The sequence below is a fragment of the Mercurialis annua genome, linkage group LG6, assembly GCF_937616625.2.
Source record: "Mercurialis annua linkage group LG6, ddMerAnnu1.2, whole genome shotgun sequence".
In the NCBI taxonomy this organism is placed as follows: Eukaryota; Viridiplantae; Streptophyta; class Magnoliopsida; order Malpighiales; family Euphorbiaceae; genus Mercurialis; species Mercurialis annua.
This window is the reverse complement of record NC_065575.1, coordinates 1,313,892-1,332,267: the sequence shown is the minus strand read 5'-3', so window position 1 is coordinate 1,332,267 and position 18,376 is coordinate 1,313,892. Positions and strand designations below refer to the sequence as shown.

Genomic DNA, 18,376 nt, shown 5'->3' with positions numbered 1-18,376 from the left:
TATAGAAGAAGCCATAGTTGAGTAAAATGAGATGAAATTGCATTTGAGAAGCCTACATTTCTTGAATTTTGATAAATTTGGAACTATCCAAAAATTATCAATATGAATGTTTATAATTCTGCCATTAATTTCTTTTTTTTGAATTAGATATCACATCTCTTTCTTCTTTTAATATAGTCAAATTTTGCTACTTGTCGGATGTGCAATATTTGCAAGTGGTCCTTTAATTATTATCATCATTATATATTGTCGATGAACGACGATGACCCTAGATAGTTTCTTGCATGCACTTAGATTTTCTTCCTTATTTTTAATAATTATTATTTATTAAGAGTATATAAATAGGTTCAAACTTAAAATTAATTAGAAACGTAAGACCAACAAGCTGTAACTCAAACTGTCAAAATCATGAATTTATTTCCCCCACAAGCGCCCCCATGATATAAAGTCATTCTTACTTTTATATTAGAAATGAAATTTAAATTTTTTATACATATAAATCGAGTTAGGTCGAGTTCGATTCACAGTTACTCTATTGAATTCTCTTTTCTGAAAATCGAGCGTCTAAAATAAAATTTAATTGAAATTAAGCGGAATTATATTTTGATTTTTAAATTTTAAAATCGAATAATTCAAATTTTAAAATTGAATAATTCAAATTTGACAATGTTTTGACTCGTCGAATGTCTTTTTTTTAAATAATAATCCGTCTAATAACTTACATGTTCTAGTAAAAACTTCACATATTTCCAGAGTATTATTTCCTTTGACCTTGCATAAGCATTGAAAAGTATTTGGTCATCCTAACTATGGGAATTATGAACTTTCTTGACATTTTCAAATCTAAAAAATATCCAACAAAAGATTCATAACTTAAACCTTTCTTATTAATTTAGCAATCAAATTATACATTTCAATCTCCACTTTTTTCATCATGATTGTAATGTTAATTAAATTTCTGTATATTATAATCTTTTTTTCTTCTTCTTTGAAACACTTAACTTCAGCTCAAGAGTCGAACCAGTTCATCTACAATGGCTTCACTGGATCTAATTTGAATCTCTGTGGATCTACAACACTTCATTCTAATGGTCTTTTAGAGCTGACAAACATTTCGGATCATCAAATCGGCCGCGTTTTTTTTCCGACTCCTCTTAATTTTAATAAATCTATGTCCTTTTCTACTAATTTTATTTTCGCTATTGATCCTGAGAATCCGGATCTCGGCGGCCATGGCTTCGTGTTCACGTTATCTCCGAAAATCGAGTTTACGGGAGCTATGCCGACAGAATATTTCGGAATCTTTAACTCTTCAACAAATGGGCAGAGTTCGAATCATATTTTTGCTGTTGAGTTTGATACAATTCAGACTGTTGATCTTGGAGATATTGATGATAATCATGTCGGAATCGATTTGAACAGCTTAATTTCCAATGTTTCGGCTCCCGCGAGTTACTTCTCCGACAAGGAACAGGTAAATAAGACTCTGAAGCTCATAAGCAGAAACAGAATTCAGGTTTGGATAGATTATGATCAGCAACAGAATCTTCTCAATGTTACATTAGCTCCTATAACGAGCTCGAAACCCGAAAAGCCGCTATTGTCGAAGAAAATCGATCTTTCCTTAGTTCTGTTAGATTCTATGTATGTTGGTTTTTCTTCATCTACTGGTTCCATGGCTAGCCACCATTATATTCTTGGATGGAGCTTTAACAGAACTGGCCCGGCTCAAAATCTTGATTTGTCAAAGCTTCCTCCACTTCCAAGTAGACCAAAATCAGGCAAATCATTCAATCCAAAAGTAATCATGGGATCGACAATGGGAATTGTTATACTCATCATAATAATCTACGGACTTGTTTATATAATTCGGAGGAACAAATTCGAAGAGTTTCGCGAAGATTGGGAGAAAGAATACGGTCCTCAAAGATTTTCTTACAAGAATCTTTATAAAGCATGTAAGGGATTCAAAGAAAAAGAGCTACTCGGATTTGGAGGATTCGGAAAGGTTTATCGAGGTCTATTACCTTCATCGAACGTACAAGTTGCAGTCAAGAAAGTCTCGCACGATTCACAGCAAGGAATGAAGGAGTTTGTGGCAGAGATTGTGAGCATGGGGCAGCTAAGGCATAGAAACTTGGTGCAATTATTAGGTTATTGTCGACGAAAAGGCGAATTACTCTTGGTGTATGATTATATGCCGAATGGAAGTCTCGACAAGTATCTGTTTCGTAATGACACTCCGAATCTCAATTGGGACCAACGATATCAAATCCTAAAAGGAGTCGCGTCTGCACTTCTATACCTCCACGAAGAATGGGAGCAAGTCGTTCTGCATCGAGATGTGAAAGCGAGCAATGTGATGTTAGACTCCGATTTCATAGGGAGGCTAGGAGATTTCGGGTTGGCTAAGTTTTACGACCATGGATCGGATCCTCAAACAACGATTATGGTCGGAACTATAGGGTACCTTGCGCCCGAAGTTTCGAGAACGGGAAGGGCTACTACTTGTAGTGATATTTTTTCTTTTGGCATACTAATGCTTGAAGTGGCATGTGGAAGAAAACCTGTAGATTGGGAAATGCCAACAGAGGAGGTGATTTTAGCGGATTGGGTTCTTGATCGTTGGAAAAACGGTTTGATTCTCGAAACTTGTGATTCGAAATTGGAAGGTAAATTTATGGTTGAAGAAATGGAATTAGTATTGAAATTAGGGTTGTTTTGTGCTCATTCTACACCAGCATCTAGGCCTACAATGAGGCAAGTAGTTCAGTATTTAGATAGAAATGCAAATTTACCAGAGATATTAATGGATAGCTCTGGGTTAGGATTCATCACAGTTGGCCATGATTCAGGTGAGGATTGGAGTTTGTGTTTTCCTACATCTAATGATTTTTCCGGCTTGTCTAGCTCCAGTCCGATTCTAAGTTCCGTTGAATCAGAAAAACTTTGCGGTCGAAGTAAAATTACAGTCTCTTCTTACGATTAACCACATCAGCTTTAGATGAACTGGATTATGTATGATATTGTAAAAATTAAATTGATTTATGATTAAATTGCAAATTTTGCAAAAGGCCGGGTACTTTTAGTAATTTAACCCTTTATTTTGCTAAAATTTGTTGTTCTGTAATTAAATTTATTTAGTTGGTTTAGTATTATATTTCCTAGTTATATTCTAATTAGAAATCTTCTTATTTAGTATTATTATATTTCCTAGTTTTATTAGGAGTCTTGGTGCCCAAGACTAATTGTACTATATAAATAGCCGTTTCAACTTATTAATCAAACTATCTAAAAATTCTCGGATAGGCAGCTCTCGGATTGAGCTCCAATAATTACCAAAGCTCGAAAGCGCAATAAATCAAGGACACGACAACCTTTAACAGAAGGCCTGTGATACGATATCAACTAGTCTTAACATCCTGATTCATTGAGCTTAGGTAATTGCTAGCTTATATACAAGATATGAATAGCAATTTTCTGATCGAAATACATGATGCAGGCTTATCTTAATTCATAACCATGCCTAGCTAATTGAATTATTCAATATTGTTGAGGAATCGTTTTTTTTTGTAATTTTTATTATTTTAATGGAAGTTTTTAGCATTCGGAAAAAAGATAGTCTCAATTGGGTCCCTCAAAAAATTTAGTTGATATTTACTACATTAAAATTCTGAACCATTGCCTCGATGTACAGTTTTATAATGGAGTTTAAGATAACATACTTTTTTTCAAGCTTGACTAGGTTACACAATTGTATATAAAATCATTAATTTTTTCACGTTTATCATCAGAAAAAACGAATACTAAAGTTGGTTTAAAAAATCCACCCAGCGATCCAAAACTATGATCTAATATAATAAGTTGCCCACACAATAGAAAATTAAATTTGGATAGCTTACTTATTTTAAAGTCTAGTGTTAATATAATTTTTTCCAAAGGAATGAGACTCGAAAATATAAATTTATTTCATCTTAGTTTGATGAATATTGTATTCAAGGTTAAGTCTCTCACATATATTCCGAGGTTGAGGGTTCGATCTCAATTTTCGCACATGCCGTGTTTGTCTGGTTTAAAATTTGGTTAATATTCTCGCTAACTCCGCTTATATCTAACTAGTTTGTTTAACATTTGAAGTTGATTAAAAAAACATTAAACTTATTTTTTTAAAATAATTAAATTTCAAATACATTTAAAATAATACTAATTAAACTTTTTTTTTTGTTTTTAAGAGTCAATAGAAACATACCAAAATAAAGTTAAGATATTTTTTAAAATAAAAATAGAAAACTTGAAAATATGAATCAACAAACAATTGACACAAGACTATAATATCGTTGAGAATTGGGAATAACAAAGAAAAATAAAAACGAAGCAGATGACGACACGTGGATCTAGACCATAAAATCGGATGCAAACCTATTTATATTCCACTCTTTATTCTTTTTTCTAGTCCGCTTCTCTCTCCTCTCTCTTTCATCTCTCTGTACCCCCAAATTTTTCGAAATTCTCAAACCCTAGATACATTCAATTTCATCTAATCTCAATAACTTGTCGAATTGACAGTTTTTAATTCGATTTCATCCTTAATCGGAGAACATGGCGGCGTCAGCATCGGCGGCGACAACCAGCACGGTTTATATTCAGGTCATAGAAGACGTCGTTAGCAAGGTGCGCGATGAGTTCATGATTAACGGTCCTGGAGAGAATGTCCTCAACGAACTACAAGCAGTATGTATTTTTTTTTATTATTGTCGGTGTTTGAATTGTTAGGGTTTGGTAATTTTGTGAATTTTATGAACTGAAATGCAATTAGCCAATTAGTGGTGGTTTGGATCTGTGTTTTAGTTAGGAGTAGGGTTTATGTTGAGATTTAATTAAATTGTGGTTTTGATTTTTTTGTTAGATTTGGGAGCTGAAGATGATGCAAGCTGGAGTGGTGTGCGGTCCGATTGAGAGGTCGTCGGGTATTAATAAGCCGGTGCATGACCTTAATGTGCCGTATGAAGGGACTGAGGAGTATGAGACTCCTACTGCTGATATACTCTTCCCTCCTGTTAGTATTACAACTGCCTTATCGGTCAATTTATTTATTTATTTTGACTGAAGTAAATGTTTGAAAAGCTTATAATAGTTGGTAGAGTTACATTTTGAACCTAAAGAGAAAGGTAGGAATTTGGACAGAAACAAATTTGGCCAAACTTCACATCGTTTTTGAAAGATTCATGTTGTTGAGGTGTCTATTTGGTCAAATCTCATGTTTGAATACTTTTTAACTTTAAGAATAACAAGCCGTATAAAATGATATCATGTCAATGTTGAGCTGATTTTTGCTAGAATTCAATTACTGAACATTATATATTATACAATAAGACGTGGAGGGTAAATCAACATGAACCAAATTGCACATTTTAATTTGGGTGATTGGGATTATGCTTGTCGTGACTGTAACTAAGAAATTATTATTACCATGGGATATGCTTTTTGGAGAGTCATTAGTTGTTGAGAGGGTTGCTATTTCACTAATTGTTCCAAGAAAGATAGAGGAGGGAAAAGAATAAAAGGAAAAAAGAAACGGTTAACCATGGATAAGTATAGCAGTAAGCAGTACTGAAGATACCACTGCAAACTGATGTGTTTATCTAGTTCTCTAGACATTTTTCAGTTGAAGAACTTTAAGTTTTGACTTTAGTTTTTCAGGCTAATAATCACCCATGGCACCTCAACTTTGGGGGTGCGGGCGCTAAACCCCCCGAAGTAAAAAAACGGGCAGTAAACTCCCTGAACTTTGAGGCGGCGCTCACTAAACCCCTTTTGGACGAAATATGACCAAAATACCCCCGGCGCCGTTTTTTTTGGTCAACTGACTTTTTTTTCAAAAAAAAAAATAAATAAATAGTGGCGCCACGTCAGCTGCCACGTCACCAAACTACCCTAAAAAATTAAAACACCTAAAATACCCCTAAAACACCCAACCCAATCAAATCAACCCAATGAATTCAACCAAACCACTTTCACCCGAACCGCCATCACAACCACCACCACCGCCACCACAACTGCCGCCGCCACCATAACCACCACCGCCGCCGGGATCCGTTCCTCACTGAGGAACAGATCTGGATCTATTCCTCAGTGAGGAACAGATCCGATCTGTTCCTCACTGAGGAACGGATCCGTTCCTCAGTGAGGAACAGATCGTGGTCTGTTCCTCAAGTGAGGAACAGATCGTCTGTTCCTCACTGAGGAACAGACCGTCGTCCGTTCCTCAGTGAGGAACAGACGACCGTCGTCTGTTCCTCACTGAGGAACAGACCGTCGTCTGTTCCTCACTGAGGAACAGACGACGAGGGATCTGTTCCTCAGGAACAGATCCGTCGCCGGATCTGTTCCTCTTGAGGAACAGATCGCCGGATCTGTTCCTCTTGAGGAACAGATCCCGCGATCTGTTCCTCTTGAGGAACAGATCCGGCAGATGACCGGAAAATTTTTCCGGTCATCTTCAACGGAGAAGATGATCGGAAAAATTTTCCGGTGTGGTCCGGTCGGGTGGAGGTGGTCCGGTCGGGTGTTGAGTTAATCTTTTGATTTAGATTGGGTTGATTTGTTTTTTTTGTCTTTTTCTAAATCAAATTAGGGGTATTTTGGGTGTTTGAAATTTTTAAGGTATTTTACTGACGTGGCAGCTGATGTGACAGTGTCAGATTTTTTTTGAAAAAAAGTCAGTTGACCAAAAAAACGGCGCCGGGGGTATTTTGGTCATATTTCGTCCAAAAGGGGTTTAGTGAGCGCCGCCTCAAAGTTCAGGGAGTTTACTGCCCGTTTTTTTACTTCGGGGGGTTTAGCGCCCGCACCCCCAAAGTTGAGGTGCCATGGGTGATTATTAGCCAGTTTTTCACTTGAAAAGCTTTTAAGAGAATTGTGTGATTTCCTTTTGGAGTGAATATTAAGATTAGTTATTGTTGATATTGAAATATTGATAATGTTGATTTTTGAAATTGTAGACACCAATGCAAACTCCTCTTCCTACACCACTGCCAGGAAGTGCGCAGACACCTTTGCCTGGTACTGCACAGACTCCTTTGCCTGGAACTGCTCAGACACCTTTGCCAGGAAGTGTGGACAACTCTTCTATGTATAACATTTCCACTGGACTTACTAGTGAGTATGCAACACCTGTAAGTGATATCGGTGGCGGTGCTGAATCTAGAGCTGGAAGGCCTAGTCCATATATGGTAAACTTTAAATTTTCATTCCCATTTCAGTTATTACCCAAATGTCCTTATTTGAACTACTTCTCCATATATTCAAGTTATTTGATCTAGTTGTGGATATAATTTTTCTTTTAACAGCAACCTCCTTCTCCCTGGATGAATCAAAGGCCTCCTCTTGATGTTAATGTCGGTAAGTATGATTAGGATTTTTGAAGTTGTTCTTTCATTTTCTGTATCTTATATCTTAGATAATGAATGTGATGTTAATGTAGCTTACGAGGAAGGGCGGGAGGACGCTGACAGAGGAAATTCTCATCAATCCTTGACGCAGGTTAGTTATGCTGCATATGTGTATTGGAAGTTGAAACTGAAGAATATTGTACAATAATGGTGTTTTAGTTGTGAACTCTGGAAGCATTTCCCTTTATTCTATTTTTCAAAAACAAATGGAAACAGCCTATGAAAATTCTGCTGGTTATTGGTTTTAATACTGTAGAAAATTTCAGGACTTCTTTATGGGGCCTCCTGGTAAGCGTAAACGCGAAGATTTTGCTACACAATATAACAATGGCGGATTCATACCACAGCAGGATGGAGCTGGGGATACACCCTTTGAGGTTTTACAAGTTGCCATATTTCAAGAAGTCTTATTAGCTTCCTCTTTACTTAGTATTAGTAGTATACTTTTGCTTGATGATGTTAGATTGTGTTACCCCAAACAAAGCATGTCATATGCTGTTAGGCTTAAGGTGTTTAGCATGAGCTTTTACAGGATGAGTGGCATTAGTATATTGGCTTCTTTAGGCTTTGTGAAATTAAAGCATAAGCATCTAGTTACTTGTTCTTCACGATCTTCTAAGATGAAAACAATGCAGGGGATACTAGTATGTGTGCCGGGTAACCAATACTATTTATGAAAATGCAGGGTGATGTTTGATTTGTAATTTTAAGTTTTTAACAGATTCTGTAGCTGGTATCTTGCTCTTGTGTTTTACTATTTTATTCTTGTCAGCTATGTAGCTGCAAATTGTAATAAATGTATTTATCTGCTGTTGAGCAATTATTTGAGCTGTTGTTGAAGTTAAGGTAGTAAGACAGTTGCTTCAGGAGATGGTAAGTCTAATTGACAAAATTTAGATGGATTTTTACCTCTGTTGACATTTCTGATACAACTTTTATTATGTGTCAGAGAAAAAAGGACTTCATGTCTATGTGCCTGAACCAAACCATATCCTTTTGTTTGTGAATCTAAAATGCAAACTTGCAGCCTAAATGTATTGTTTTTTCTTAATGGTATTAATAGTATCATTCTCTAGTTTACAGACTTTATAAAATCTATGAAAGAACAGTCTAATCAAGCTTGTACTTCTAATATCTTCATTTAAACTGTTAGCCCCTCTTATTTTGGTCTACAAAGTTGAGTAAATTGCTATTTATTTCAACTATATGATGGCAAATTGCAGGCAAGCAAAGGTAATGATCCTCATGGTAGACGTGGTACAACCATAACTGCAGATATTGAGATCTTACCTAATGTGGCAAGGCGAGGCTTCAAAATTTCTCAACTGGATGGCCCCATACCTGATCCTTATGAGGATGTGCTTTCAACTCCAAATGTAAGAAATATATATGCAAAGATGCAATGCTATTTTTTAAAAAAGTTGAAAGCTATAGAAGTGCTTTGATGCACCCTTGCTCACACACGTTTATCTCGTTACTTATGTTTTCTGCTCGATAGAGTGAGCTGTGTTCTGTATGTATTGCTCAAGTTTCTAGAAATTTGGTGACAGGATTCATATAACTACTTACTAACCAACATAATGTTTTAAAAAATTCCTTGAAGATGTACAATTATCAAGGTGGTGTAAATGAAGATTACAACATTGCAAACACGCCAGCTCCTAATGGTAAGTTGTTTAAAGTATGTGTTCAATTCTATTCCTTTTCGGATGGTGAAATTAGCCTCTCTTTTGTGTGTTGAGTGAGTTAAGAGATTTTTTTTTTTTGGATAAATGATTAAAGAGATTTTTTTTTTTGGCTTTTACAATCTGTTTTCCTCCAAACGTAGATATGCAGGCAAGCACTCCTGCTGTAATGCCTCAAAATGATTTGTTAGATGACGACGATGATGAGCCTCTGAATGAAGACGACGACGACGATGATGATTTAGATGATGTTGACGAAGGGGAGGACATGAACACTCAGCATTTGGTTTTGGCTCAATTCGATAAGGTGTCATTGCACTTATTGTTTTTCTTTTTTACACTTTATTTTATATATCTAGAGGTCTGTAAAAACCGAATCAAACCAAACCAACGAATTTTGTTCGGTTCGGTTTGATATCATAAATAATTGGTTTTTTTGTTTGGTTCGGTTTTGGACATGAAAATTTTAGTTTAATTCTATTGTAAACCGAACTGAAAAACTTACTATTTTGGTAACTCCTTGAGATTTTAGTTTGATTTTAAAAAGTGGGGAATATGCACCCCTGTAGACAAATCCTTCTTAGACTTGCTAAATCAAAATGATAATTTGCATGGATAGGTGACTCGGACCAAGAGCCGGTGGAAGTGCACTCTCAAGGATGGCATCATGCACATAAACAACAAGGACATTCTCTTTAATAAGGTAAGTTTTGCAGTTTTCAGTGAATAAATGAAGCTCTTCCTGGTTTCTATGGGTGTATGGGTCTGTGTTTAGGTGTTTTATATGGTTACCTTGCATTTTACAAAGTATATTTTACTTTCTCTACTTATCGGCATTAGATGCATAACAATTGAACAAAGGGTCATTGCAGTCTCTAAACTTTTGCGTCATGGTCAATTAACTCACATTTGGTAATTTTAACCAATTAGGGATAATATTAGAGTGTATCCCGACTCACTTTTATTCAATGATTAAATAGATAAAGAGTATACTAAAAACAAAGTAACCGTATCCTTTCCCGTCTGTTTATTATCACGCATTCGGAACCTTCTTATTTGTTTCCTGCTGTGTTTGTACAGGCAACAGGAGAATTTGACTTCTGATTTTGTTAGAGAAATGTCTTGCTATCAACTTAGCTTTTGGCATTAAATGAAAAAGGAAATTTACGAGCTATCGATGGATCTTCCATGGTTGCTGTTCAGTGAGGTGCTTTTGATGGTGGGCGTAATGTACATAAAGGAAGAGTTTTTTTTTTGTAATTTTTTTGGGGTCCTCCAGTTTCTGTAATGGATGGTAGTAGCTTCAGATTTTCTTCAAATTTTACCATTACTTATGAAGTTTGTAATTTTATTTGTACCATACCAATTAGGAATAACATTGATTTTGGTGATTATATGCTCATTCTGATGAACTTATATTCTTAGTTCATGCATTAGTGCTGTTTTGAACTTGTCTATTGTGTTATAAGCTTACATAATATATAGACCTTACTTTTGTATTTTAAATAGAATTGATCATAATTCTATCTTGATCTACTTTGAAAATTCATACTCCTTCCGTCTCATAATGAAAGACGACTATTTTTTCATCTTTTAGAATTTGTTTCTTAATTCAAGAACCTCGGTTATTTTTATCTGTCCAAAATGGCATATTTCCCTAATCAATATACATTTGGTTATCTTAAATTATAAACAAAAACGATTTTAAGTTGAATGTTAATACGAAATATCAGTAATAATTTTTATCAACTTCTGTCACTTTTATTTATTATTATTTTTTTGAGAAATTGTATTATATTCTTTTAATCACCGTTAATTATCACTTTATTCAATATAAAAATTAACGATAAATTTAATTTTTCAAATTCAATTTTTAATTTCAAAAGGCTAATGGATTTTCAAAATTTTAACTCGTGATATTTAAAATATTTAGATAGTTAAATTAAGGAAATAATGAAAAATTTATAAAAAATAACTAATTTAACTATTCAAAATCTACCATTTGATATGTCTCTTCATATTAGTATCAGTATGTCTTTTCATCTTGATCAAATTGATTACTTTTGGACCCAGAATAGTTTTAAGTTTTGACAGTTTGTTGGTTCACTTCTGATCGAACATTTATTCTATTAATTAATAAATCCATTTGATAACATATTGATATAAGCACACATAATTCCATAAATAAAAAACAATGAATTATAAAATACAATTTAGAATAAATTAAATATAATTGTATTCATTTACAAATAAGTCTCACAAAATACAGTATAAGACATTGAATTTAAATCCTTAATCCCACAAAGGGAGTACTCACTATATTAAAAACAAAACAGGATCAAGAAATCAAATCTTGATGAGTAAAATACTTATGATATGCAAAAGAAAAATTCCCAATAAATCATCAAAATTCAAGACAATTATTGACAAAAATGAACCTGCCATGAGGTTAAAAATGTAATAATCAAAAAACAAAAAACCTCACTTTGCATGATTAACAAGCACACATTTAGACTGAAAAATATTAAACAAAGATGAAGGCTCAATGTATCCATTAGCCACTGCTGGATGATGCCATTCTCCTCCGGGAAGGACGGCCGGTGCAACTTTCTTGCTGTCACCTCCCATTATCGGAAACCGAAATTCCTCGGCCTCTGACAACGGCTGTGGCGATACAACAAGCGGTGATAGAAGCGGGATCGGAGTATGCGGCGAACCGGAAGAGGGCAAAAGTGGGTAACTTGTGCTATAATTAACTTGAAGAGTTGTTGGAGCTCTTTTTTGTAATCTTGTTGGGGGTTTTCCAACTTTTGTCTTGCTCATAACTTGTCCCTGATTTTGGAATAAATTTCCATTGTTTGCTTCCATTCTTGAAATCAACAAAATATTTTATAACTCAAGAAAATGTTTTGAAATCAAGAAAGTATTTAAGAAATCAAGAAAATGTTTTGAAATGCCAAAAATTAAAGAAACTAAGAGATACAAGATGAATTTTTAATTTTGAATCACAAAGATAAATAATATGGTGAATTATAAATACTTTGTGAAGAAGAAAACCCAATTAAAGAGATTGGCAGTTTTTTGTTTTTTTTAATTACTAGATTGGCAGTTAAATAACTGTCATTTGCTCAAAATGAGAATCTAGACTTAGTCATTTTTTACTTGCTTTGCTAATTCCATCTATAGAAAGTCAAAATGTCCCCAAATAACGGTTACAAATTTTTATTGACCTTTCTTTTATTTTTAATAATTCTAAAAAATTTAATATTTCCCAATTTTAGGGATTAAAAGAGTGTGAGATATCCACTATCTATGAACTGCCTGTACTTAATTGTAACATTATATCATCCCAACCACATGCTTAACTAATTTAACCATATTTCAAAAGAATTAACTAATTTAACCATATTTTAAAAAAATAACTAATTTAACCAACATTTTTTCTTTGTTTATAACAAGTAGTGAGGGTAGTCAATAACTAAAGCTTAAAAAAGGGTTTAAAATAGCAAAATAAGTTGGATTTTTTTTCTTTAGATAATAACAGCAAACAAAAGTTAGTTATTGGAAGTTAATATTGTTATTAAATTTAACCAATTATTGTTGTTATTAGTACTACTGTTGCATAGTTTTTTTTTTCAAACTTGTTGGACACTATAAACTAAAAGGATTCATTTCAAGAGAGATTTAGTTGTTTGAATTAGGCATAACTATTAGAAAGTAATTGTTGTAATGATTGTTAGACAGTTAAAGAAAATTAGTTTATTGAGATAAAATAAATTAATCTATTAAAAATTATATTAATTGTTTTTGTTTAATTAAATAGCACTAATTTTTTTATTTTAATTAGGGGTCATTTTTAAAGCATTATACTACAATTAATGCAGATATATACACCATTTACTTAAGTAATAATTCAACGCCTAAATTTAGGAAAAACAAACTTCAAATAGTACATATGATTTGGACGGAGGAATAACATACATATAATAAATTTTACTTATAAAAATATTGATATAAAGTTAATTATTTTTTATTAAAATATGTATAAAAAAAGATTGTGATAATAAGAGTAATTTTAGTAATTTATTATTTATTGCAGGTCATATATTATGATGCAAGTTGTTATATATATATATATAGATATATATATATATATATATAGATATATATATATATATATATATATATAGATATATATATATATATATATATATATATATATATATATATATATATATATATATATATATTCTTAATATCAATTTTAAAAATCTTATTTACATTTTTTATGAATTAATTAATTAACATAAATAAGTTAAAAATTTAGAATGAATTATCATTATGTTTTTATCCTTGTTCTTCTCCTCCATTAAACTATTAAATAAAATCAAATAAACAAATATTAACAAAATTAGACCTAATGACCAAATTTTTTTTTTGCTTTTACCAATTCTAATTAAACTAATTTTGTCAATTATAGCTTGATTTGAAGAATTTTATTTTAATTATTATGAGCAATTTTGATAAAACAAAAGTTTCAAAATTAAATAAAAATAATTTTAAACTATTTGTTTAGAAAAAATAAGAATTTCATTCTCAGTAGTGAAAGTGGTAAGAATTTTTGCTCTTGAAAGTAGAGGTCTTTAATTCAACATCCATAACAGAAAAAATAATTTGTTTTAAAGAACTTAAACATTTAATTAACATGTGCATTATATAATCTACTACAATGCTAAGGTAATAGTCCCTATATTGACTAGAATCATCAACGAATACATGTGTCAATAAAAAATAGCAGCCACCCAATAATTTAAATAACTTGTACCAATGAGATATAAATGATATAAATGCTGGACAATAAATTTATAGATCGTAAATTTAAATACTCGCACAACGTGACTCCTTATTTAATTATTAAAAATAAATTTAAATAATTTGTAACCGCCTATATGTATTTTATGAATAAAATAATATATAAAAATAACAATTAAAATGTTAAATTGTATAAAATAATAAATTATTAATAATGATCCAATAAAGCAAAGTTTGTGTAGAAATTTTTAATTCTAATTAATTTTGATTTGGTCCCATGTCCGGTGGTCCTAAATGAGCATACACCACAAACAAATACACTATCAGTTATGAAGATAATAAAGAGCGGGAACACATTAATTTTTAACCCCCTCATTTTTTTCCGATGGCTACTCTCAGTTCCTTAACTTTTTCCCCATTGAATATTCTACAATTTCACCAACCCAAATCCAAAATAAATTCATTTTCATTTAACAAAACCAACCCCAAATCAATCCCATTTCCCAATTTCAAGCACAATTGCAAATTTCCTATGTCTTCTAAGGAGCCATTTATCTCTAATCCAAAGAATGTATTCAATGTAATAATGAGCAATTTTTTTGTTTTTAATGTTTTTTTAATGTTTTGATTATGAATTTGTGATTGATTTGTTTGGTAGGTTGAATATTCTGCTGGAGAAGCTGAGCCTGCTCCTGATGTGACTCAGCAGGAGAGTTTTTCTTGGTCTTCTGTGGTTTTTCCGTGAGTTTTTTTTGTTGAAATTATGATTGTAATCTGTGGTTAGTTTAATGGGTACTTTGTATTTTGTTGAAATGTTAGTTGATCACATGATTTACGTTGTAAGGATCAAACTTTTAAGACTCCGCCATCTGGGCGCCATGGTAGCAAGTTGAAACCCGGCTAAGCCCTTTCTAATAAATGAAGTGGTTGGGACTGGATTGCTAGCCATTATAGCCCGGAATTGCTAGGTATGTGGACTTGCAGGCAGTCCTCATCCCCGGGTTTGACAGTGATCCTGGGCTTCGGCTCGGGGGAGTGAGTCCTCGTCACAAAAAAATGGAATGAGTTGATTTGGTTTAGTTTGATTAGGGTATAAAATTGAAGTGATCACCAATTGGGAATTTGTTGAAGTAGGAAATGTTTTGTTTGTCAAAGTGTTTATAGCCAATTGTTGTATTGTTGTTATAATGTGCTATGAGATTGTGGCTTATTATGCTTTTTGAGTTTTCGTTGAATATGTTTCTCATCTGAGGTGCTATTGTCTTAAAGAGATTTGTATTCATGGAAGGTTTTAGGTTTCTCTTTCCGGCTTTGGGAGGATTGTTATTTGGTTACGACATTGGTGCTACTTCTGGTGCTACCATATCATTGCAGGTGATTCCGTTTTAGTGATTCGTGCTTATAATTTACAGCTTATTTCATTTCAGGACTTAGTTTTAGCTTACTGTTAGACAACAATGTGGGAATGTTCAACTCTAATTTGCTTATTTATGTACCAATTTATCAGTCAGCTGAGCTCAGCGGGACAACATGGTTCAACTTTTCAGCTGTTCAGCTTGGTCTTGTGGTATGCTAGATGTGTACTAATAACAACCTTTTCATATTTTCCTGTTTTTTCTTTGTGTATGAGTCTATTATTTTTCTAGTATTCCTTGGATGTTGTAGGTTAGCGGCTCGCTTTATGGAGCTCTGGCTGGTTCCCTCCTTGTCTATCCAATCACGGATTTTCTAGGTACATGATCAGATTGCCTTTTTGTTTTCTCATATATTGCTGGAATGCAAAGAAGTGCTTTTAGTTCTTACCCATTTTTTGGACTTGGATAAAGGAAGAAGGAGAGAACTTATTGTAGCCGCTATGCTATATATGCTCGGTGGTTTAGTCACTGCTTGTGCTCCAGACCTCGGAGTTCTTTTAGTGGGACGTCTTCTATACGGTCTTGGCATTGGCTTGGTTAGCTTCTTAAAAAATTAACATCACTGTGTTTGGTACATTTCTTCGATGTTAGTGTGTCCACTGCCCCTTTTGGTGATGCCAATTTTCTTAGGACAGGCTATGCATGGTGCTCCGCTCTATATCGCAGAAACTTGCCCCTCACAAATTCGTGGAACTCTCATATCTCTTAAGGAACTCTTCATAGTTCTTGGGATATTGGTACGTTAACATGAATATTACGTTTTAGCAACTTATTTACCTTCTTTTGTAAAAAAAGATAGCTTAGTTAAGGAACTTAGTGCAGTTGGGATATTTGGTGGGGAGCTTTCAAATTGATGCAGTTGGGGGCTGGCGTTACATGTTTGGATTTGGTGTCCCAATTGCTTCAATTATGGCGCTAGGCATGTTCAGTCTTCCACCCTCTCCGCGATGGTTGCTTCTCAGGGCTGTTCAAGGCAAAGCATCTTTTAAAGAATACAAGGAGAAGGCCATTTTTGCCTTGAGCAAACTAAGGGGTCGGCCACTTGGTGACAAAGAATCTGAAAAGCAAATAGAAGATACCCTTGTCTCACTAAAGTCGGCCTATTCAGAGGAAAAATCTGAGGGTAGTATCTTAGAGGTGTTTCAAGGACCAAGTTTGAAAGCCTTCATAATTAGTGGAGGTTTGGTGCTTTTCCAGCAGGTGCCGCTTCTCTCAATTTCTTTGCTGCTTCAGGTATAGAGAATTTTCGTAGTACCATGGTTTTGATCTGACTTTTGGCCTTGTGATAGATAACCGGGCAACCAAGCGTTCTATATTATGCGGGTTCAATTCTTCAGGTAATTGGTTGCTAAAGTCAAACCTTCTATTTCTGAAATGACTGTCATGCTTCTATTTTATGTAATCCCATTGCTTAACATATTTAATTATGTCATTCAAGAGTGCTGGATTCTCCGCAGCTTCTGATGCTGCCCGAGTTTCTGTCATTATTGGTCTCTTCAAGGTACTTATCTACTTATCCTATTGGAAAGCTTCTGAATTCGTACAGATTACTCTTTCAATCTCATTTTAAATTTTAATTCCATTGCTAATAGTAATTATGGTCTGTCACCTATTGATCTGATGAAGCTGGCGATGACATGGATAGCAGTCCTAAAAGTTGATGATCTTGGCAGAAGACCCTTGCTGATTGGAGGCGTTGGAGGGATTGTATGCATACTGCCACACCCTTGAACATTTTATTTTCCTCTTCCTTTCTTTTTAGATTTTCTCTTCCTTGAAGATTATATAAATAATAATATCATACATTTTTGTGCATGTGTTTCAGGCTTTTTCCTTATTTCTGCTTTCTGCTTATTACAAATTTCTCGGAGGATTTCCGTTTGTTGCTGTTGGAGCTCTGCTTCTCTATGTCGGTTGTTACCAGGCAAGTGTTTTGTGTTTTGACTCTTAGCGATACTCGCATTGGTAATATACATTATGCAATAACCTGTTTAATGCTTAAACAAAATAAGCTATAAGCATAAAAATGGCCGGGCACTTGAGACAAAAAGAAAGAGAGAAATTATTTTTACGGTAAATTTAAGGTTGATTCTGAAAATTCCGCACTTTATATGCCATTTCAGGTATCATTTGGGCCAATCAGTTGGCTAATGGTGTCCGAGATTTTCCCACTCCGTACTAGAGGACGGGGAATAAGTCTTGCAGTTCTTACCAACTTTGGTTCCAATGCCATCGTAACATTTGCATTCTCACCATTGAAGGTATTAATTTTGTCCTATTAGAGTCCGTTTAGTTAAATCTCATGAATGAGAGTGGGAATGAGAATAGGAATGATTGATTTTATATGTTGTATAGTGAATATAGAAATCAAAGAAAAATGACACTGGAATTGATTCCCATGGCGGAATGACGGATTCACATTAATAGGGGTTTCTCATTTCCATTTCATTTTAATTTTTTTCCAACCAAACATGAACAACGGAAATTATTTCCATCCATTTCTATCCCCCTCAAAATATCATGAACCAAACGACCCGTTATTCCTTTCAATTCTTCCCCATTGTTGCTATGTGTTTTCTGAGCATTGTTTATGCAGTAATAATATGCACCAAAATCTGTTCATTCTGCAGGAGTTGCTTGGAGCTGAAAATCTATTCCTTCTTTTCGGGGGTATAGCTTTGTTGGCACTCTTGTTCACCGTAGTCTACGTCCCAGAAACTAAAGGTTTGAGCTTGGAAGAAATTGAATCTAAAATCTTGAAGTGAAAGACTAGAAAGTACCAACACTTTTTAGCGTAAGCTTCTAGTGTACAAAATGTTACGGTTAGTTTGTCAGTGTCGGAAAGGGCTTAAATCGCAAGCTTTACGATGCATTTCAAAATATTATGAGGAAGTAATGTATATTTTGTTCTAATGTGTAAATACTGAATAAAAATATGTTCCATTGCTCTCTCTCCTCTCTTTCATGAATATAATAAAATTTTGCAGCTGTAACAGCTCTTAACATAGACCAG

The 18,376-nt window shown here is 33.8% G+C and overlaps 4 protein-coding genes across 4 annotated transcripts; 3 read left to right on the top strand and 1 right to left on the bottom strand.

The window, feature by feature from the left end:
- Positions 1–820: 820 nt before the first annotated feature.
- LOC126686100 (L-type lectin-domain containing receptor kinase IV.2-like) lies at positions 821–3,073 on the top strand. Its single transcript, XM_050380128.2, has one exon. It carries the CDS (start codon positions 935–937, stop codon positions 2,987–2,989), a length of 2,055 nt encoding a protein of 684 aa, XP_050236085.1. The 5' UTR covers positions 821–934; the 3' UTR covers positions 2,990–3,073.
- A 1,362-nt stretch (positions 3,074–4,435) lies between these two features.
- On the top strand, positions 4,436–10,530 carry LOC126687988 (transcription initiation factor IIA large subunit-like). The gene is made up of 11 exons (XM_050382543.2): positions 4,436–4,731; positions 4,907–5,056; positions 7,002–7,232; positions 7,350–7,401; positions 7,484–7,542; positions 7,718–7,828; positions 8,675–8,827; positions 9,055–9,118; positions 9,280–9,443; positions 9,756–9,839; positions 10,217–10,530. Exons 1-11 carry the CDS (start codon positions 4,600–4,602, stop codon positions 10,238–10,240), a joined length of 1,224 nt encoding a protein of 407 aa, XP_050238500.1. The 5' UTR covers positions 4,436–4,599; the 3' UTR covers positions 10,241–10,530.
- An 825-nt stretch (positions 10,531–11,355) lies between these two features.
- Positions 11,356–12,194, bottom strand: LOC126653725 (uncharacterized). Its single transcript, XM_050347652.2, has one exon. It carries the CDS (start codon positions 12,002–12,004, stop codon positions 11,618–11,620), a length of 387 nt encoding a protein of 128 aa, XP_050203609.1. The 5' UTR covers positions 12,005–12,194; the 3' UTR covers positions 11,356–11,617.
- A 2,082-nt stretch (positions 12,195–14,276) lies between these two features.
- Positions 14,277–18,317, top strand: LOC126653508 (D-xylose-proton symporter-like 3, chloroplastic). Its single transcript, XM_050347414.2, has 14 exons — positions 14,277–14,528; positions 14,607–14,689; positions 15,244–15,322; positions 15,456–15,515; positions 15,614–15,680; positions 15,775–15,899; positions 15,999–16,100; positions 16,186–16,563; positions 16,653–16,700; positions 16,802–16,864; positions 16,990–17,070; positions 17,189–17,287; positions 17,487–17,624; positions 17,994–18,317. Exons 1-14 carry the CDS (start codon positions 14,334–14,336, stop codon positions 18,126–18,128), a joined length of 1,653 nt encoding a protein of 550 aa, XP_050203371.1. The 5' UTR covers positions 14,277–14,333; the 3' UTR covers positions 18,129–18,317.
- Positions 18,318–18,376: the final 59 nt, after the last annotated feature.

Coding starts and splice junctions, on each gene's coding strand:
- LOC126653508 (XM_050347414.2), top strand. CDS start 14,334: ATGGCTACTCTCAGTTCCTTAACTTTTTCCCCATTGAATATTCTACAA. Junction 14,690..15,243: donor TGGTCTTCTGTGGTTTTTCC/GTGAGTTTTTTT, acceptor GGAAGGTTTTAG/GTTTCTCTTTCCGGCTTTGG. Junction 17,071..17,188: donor TTGGAGGCGTTGGAGGGATT/GTATGCATACTG, acceptor CATGTGTTTCAG/GCTTTTTCCTTATTTCTGCT.
- LOC126653725 (XM_050347652.2), bottom strand. CDS start 12,004: ATGGAAGCAAACAATGGAAATTTATTCCAAAATCAGGGACAAGTTATG.
- LOC126686100 (XM_050380128.2), top strand. CDS start 935: ATGATTGTAATGTTAATTAAATTTCTGTATATTATAATCTTTTTTTCT.
- LOC126687988 (XM_050382543.2), top strand. CDS start 4,600: ATGGCGGCGTCAGCATCGGCGGCGACAACCAGCACGGTTTATATTCAG. Junction 7,233..7,349: donor GAAGGCCTAGTCCATATATG/GTAAACTTTAAA, acceptor TTCTTTTAACAG/CAACCTCCTTCTCCCTGGAT. Junction 7,402..7,483: donor TCCTCTTGATGTTAATGTCG/GTAAGTATGATT, acceptor ATGTTAATGTAG/CTTACGAGGAAGGGCGGGAG.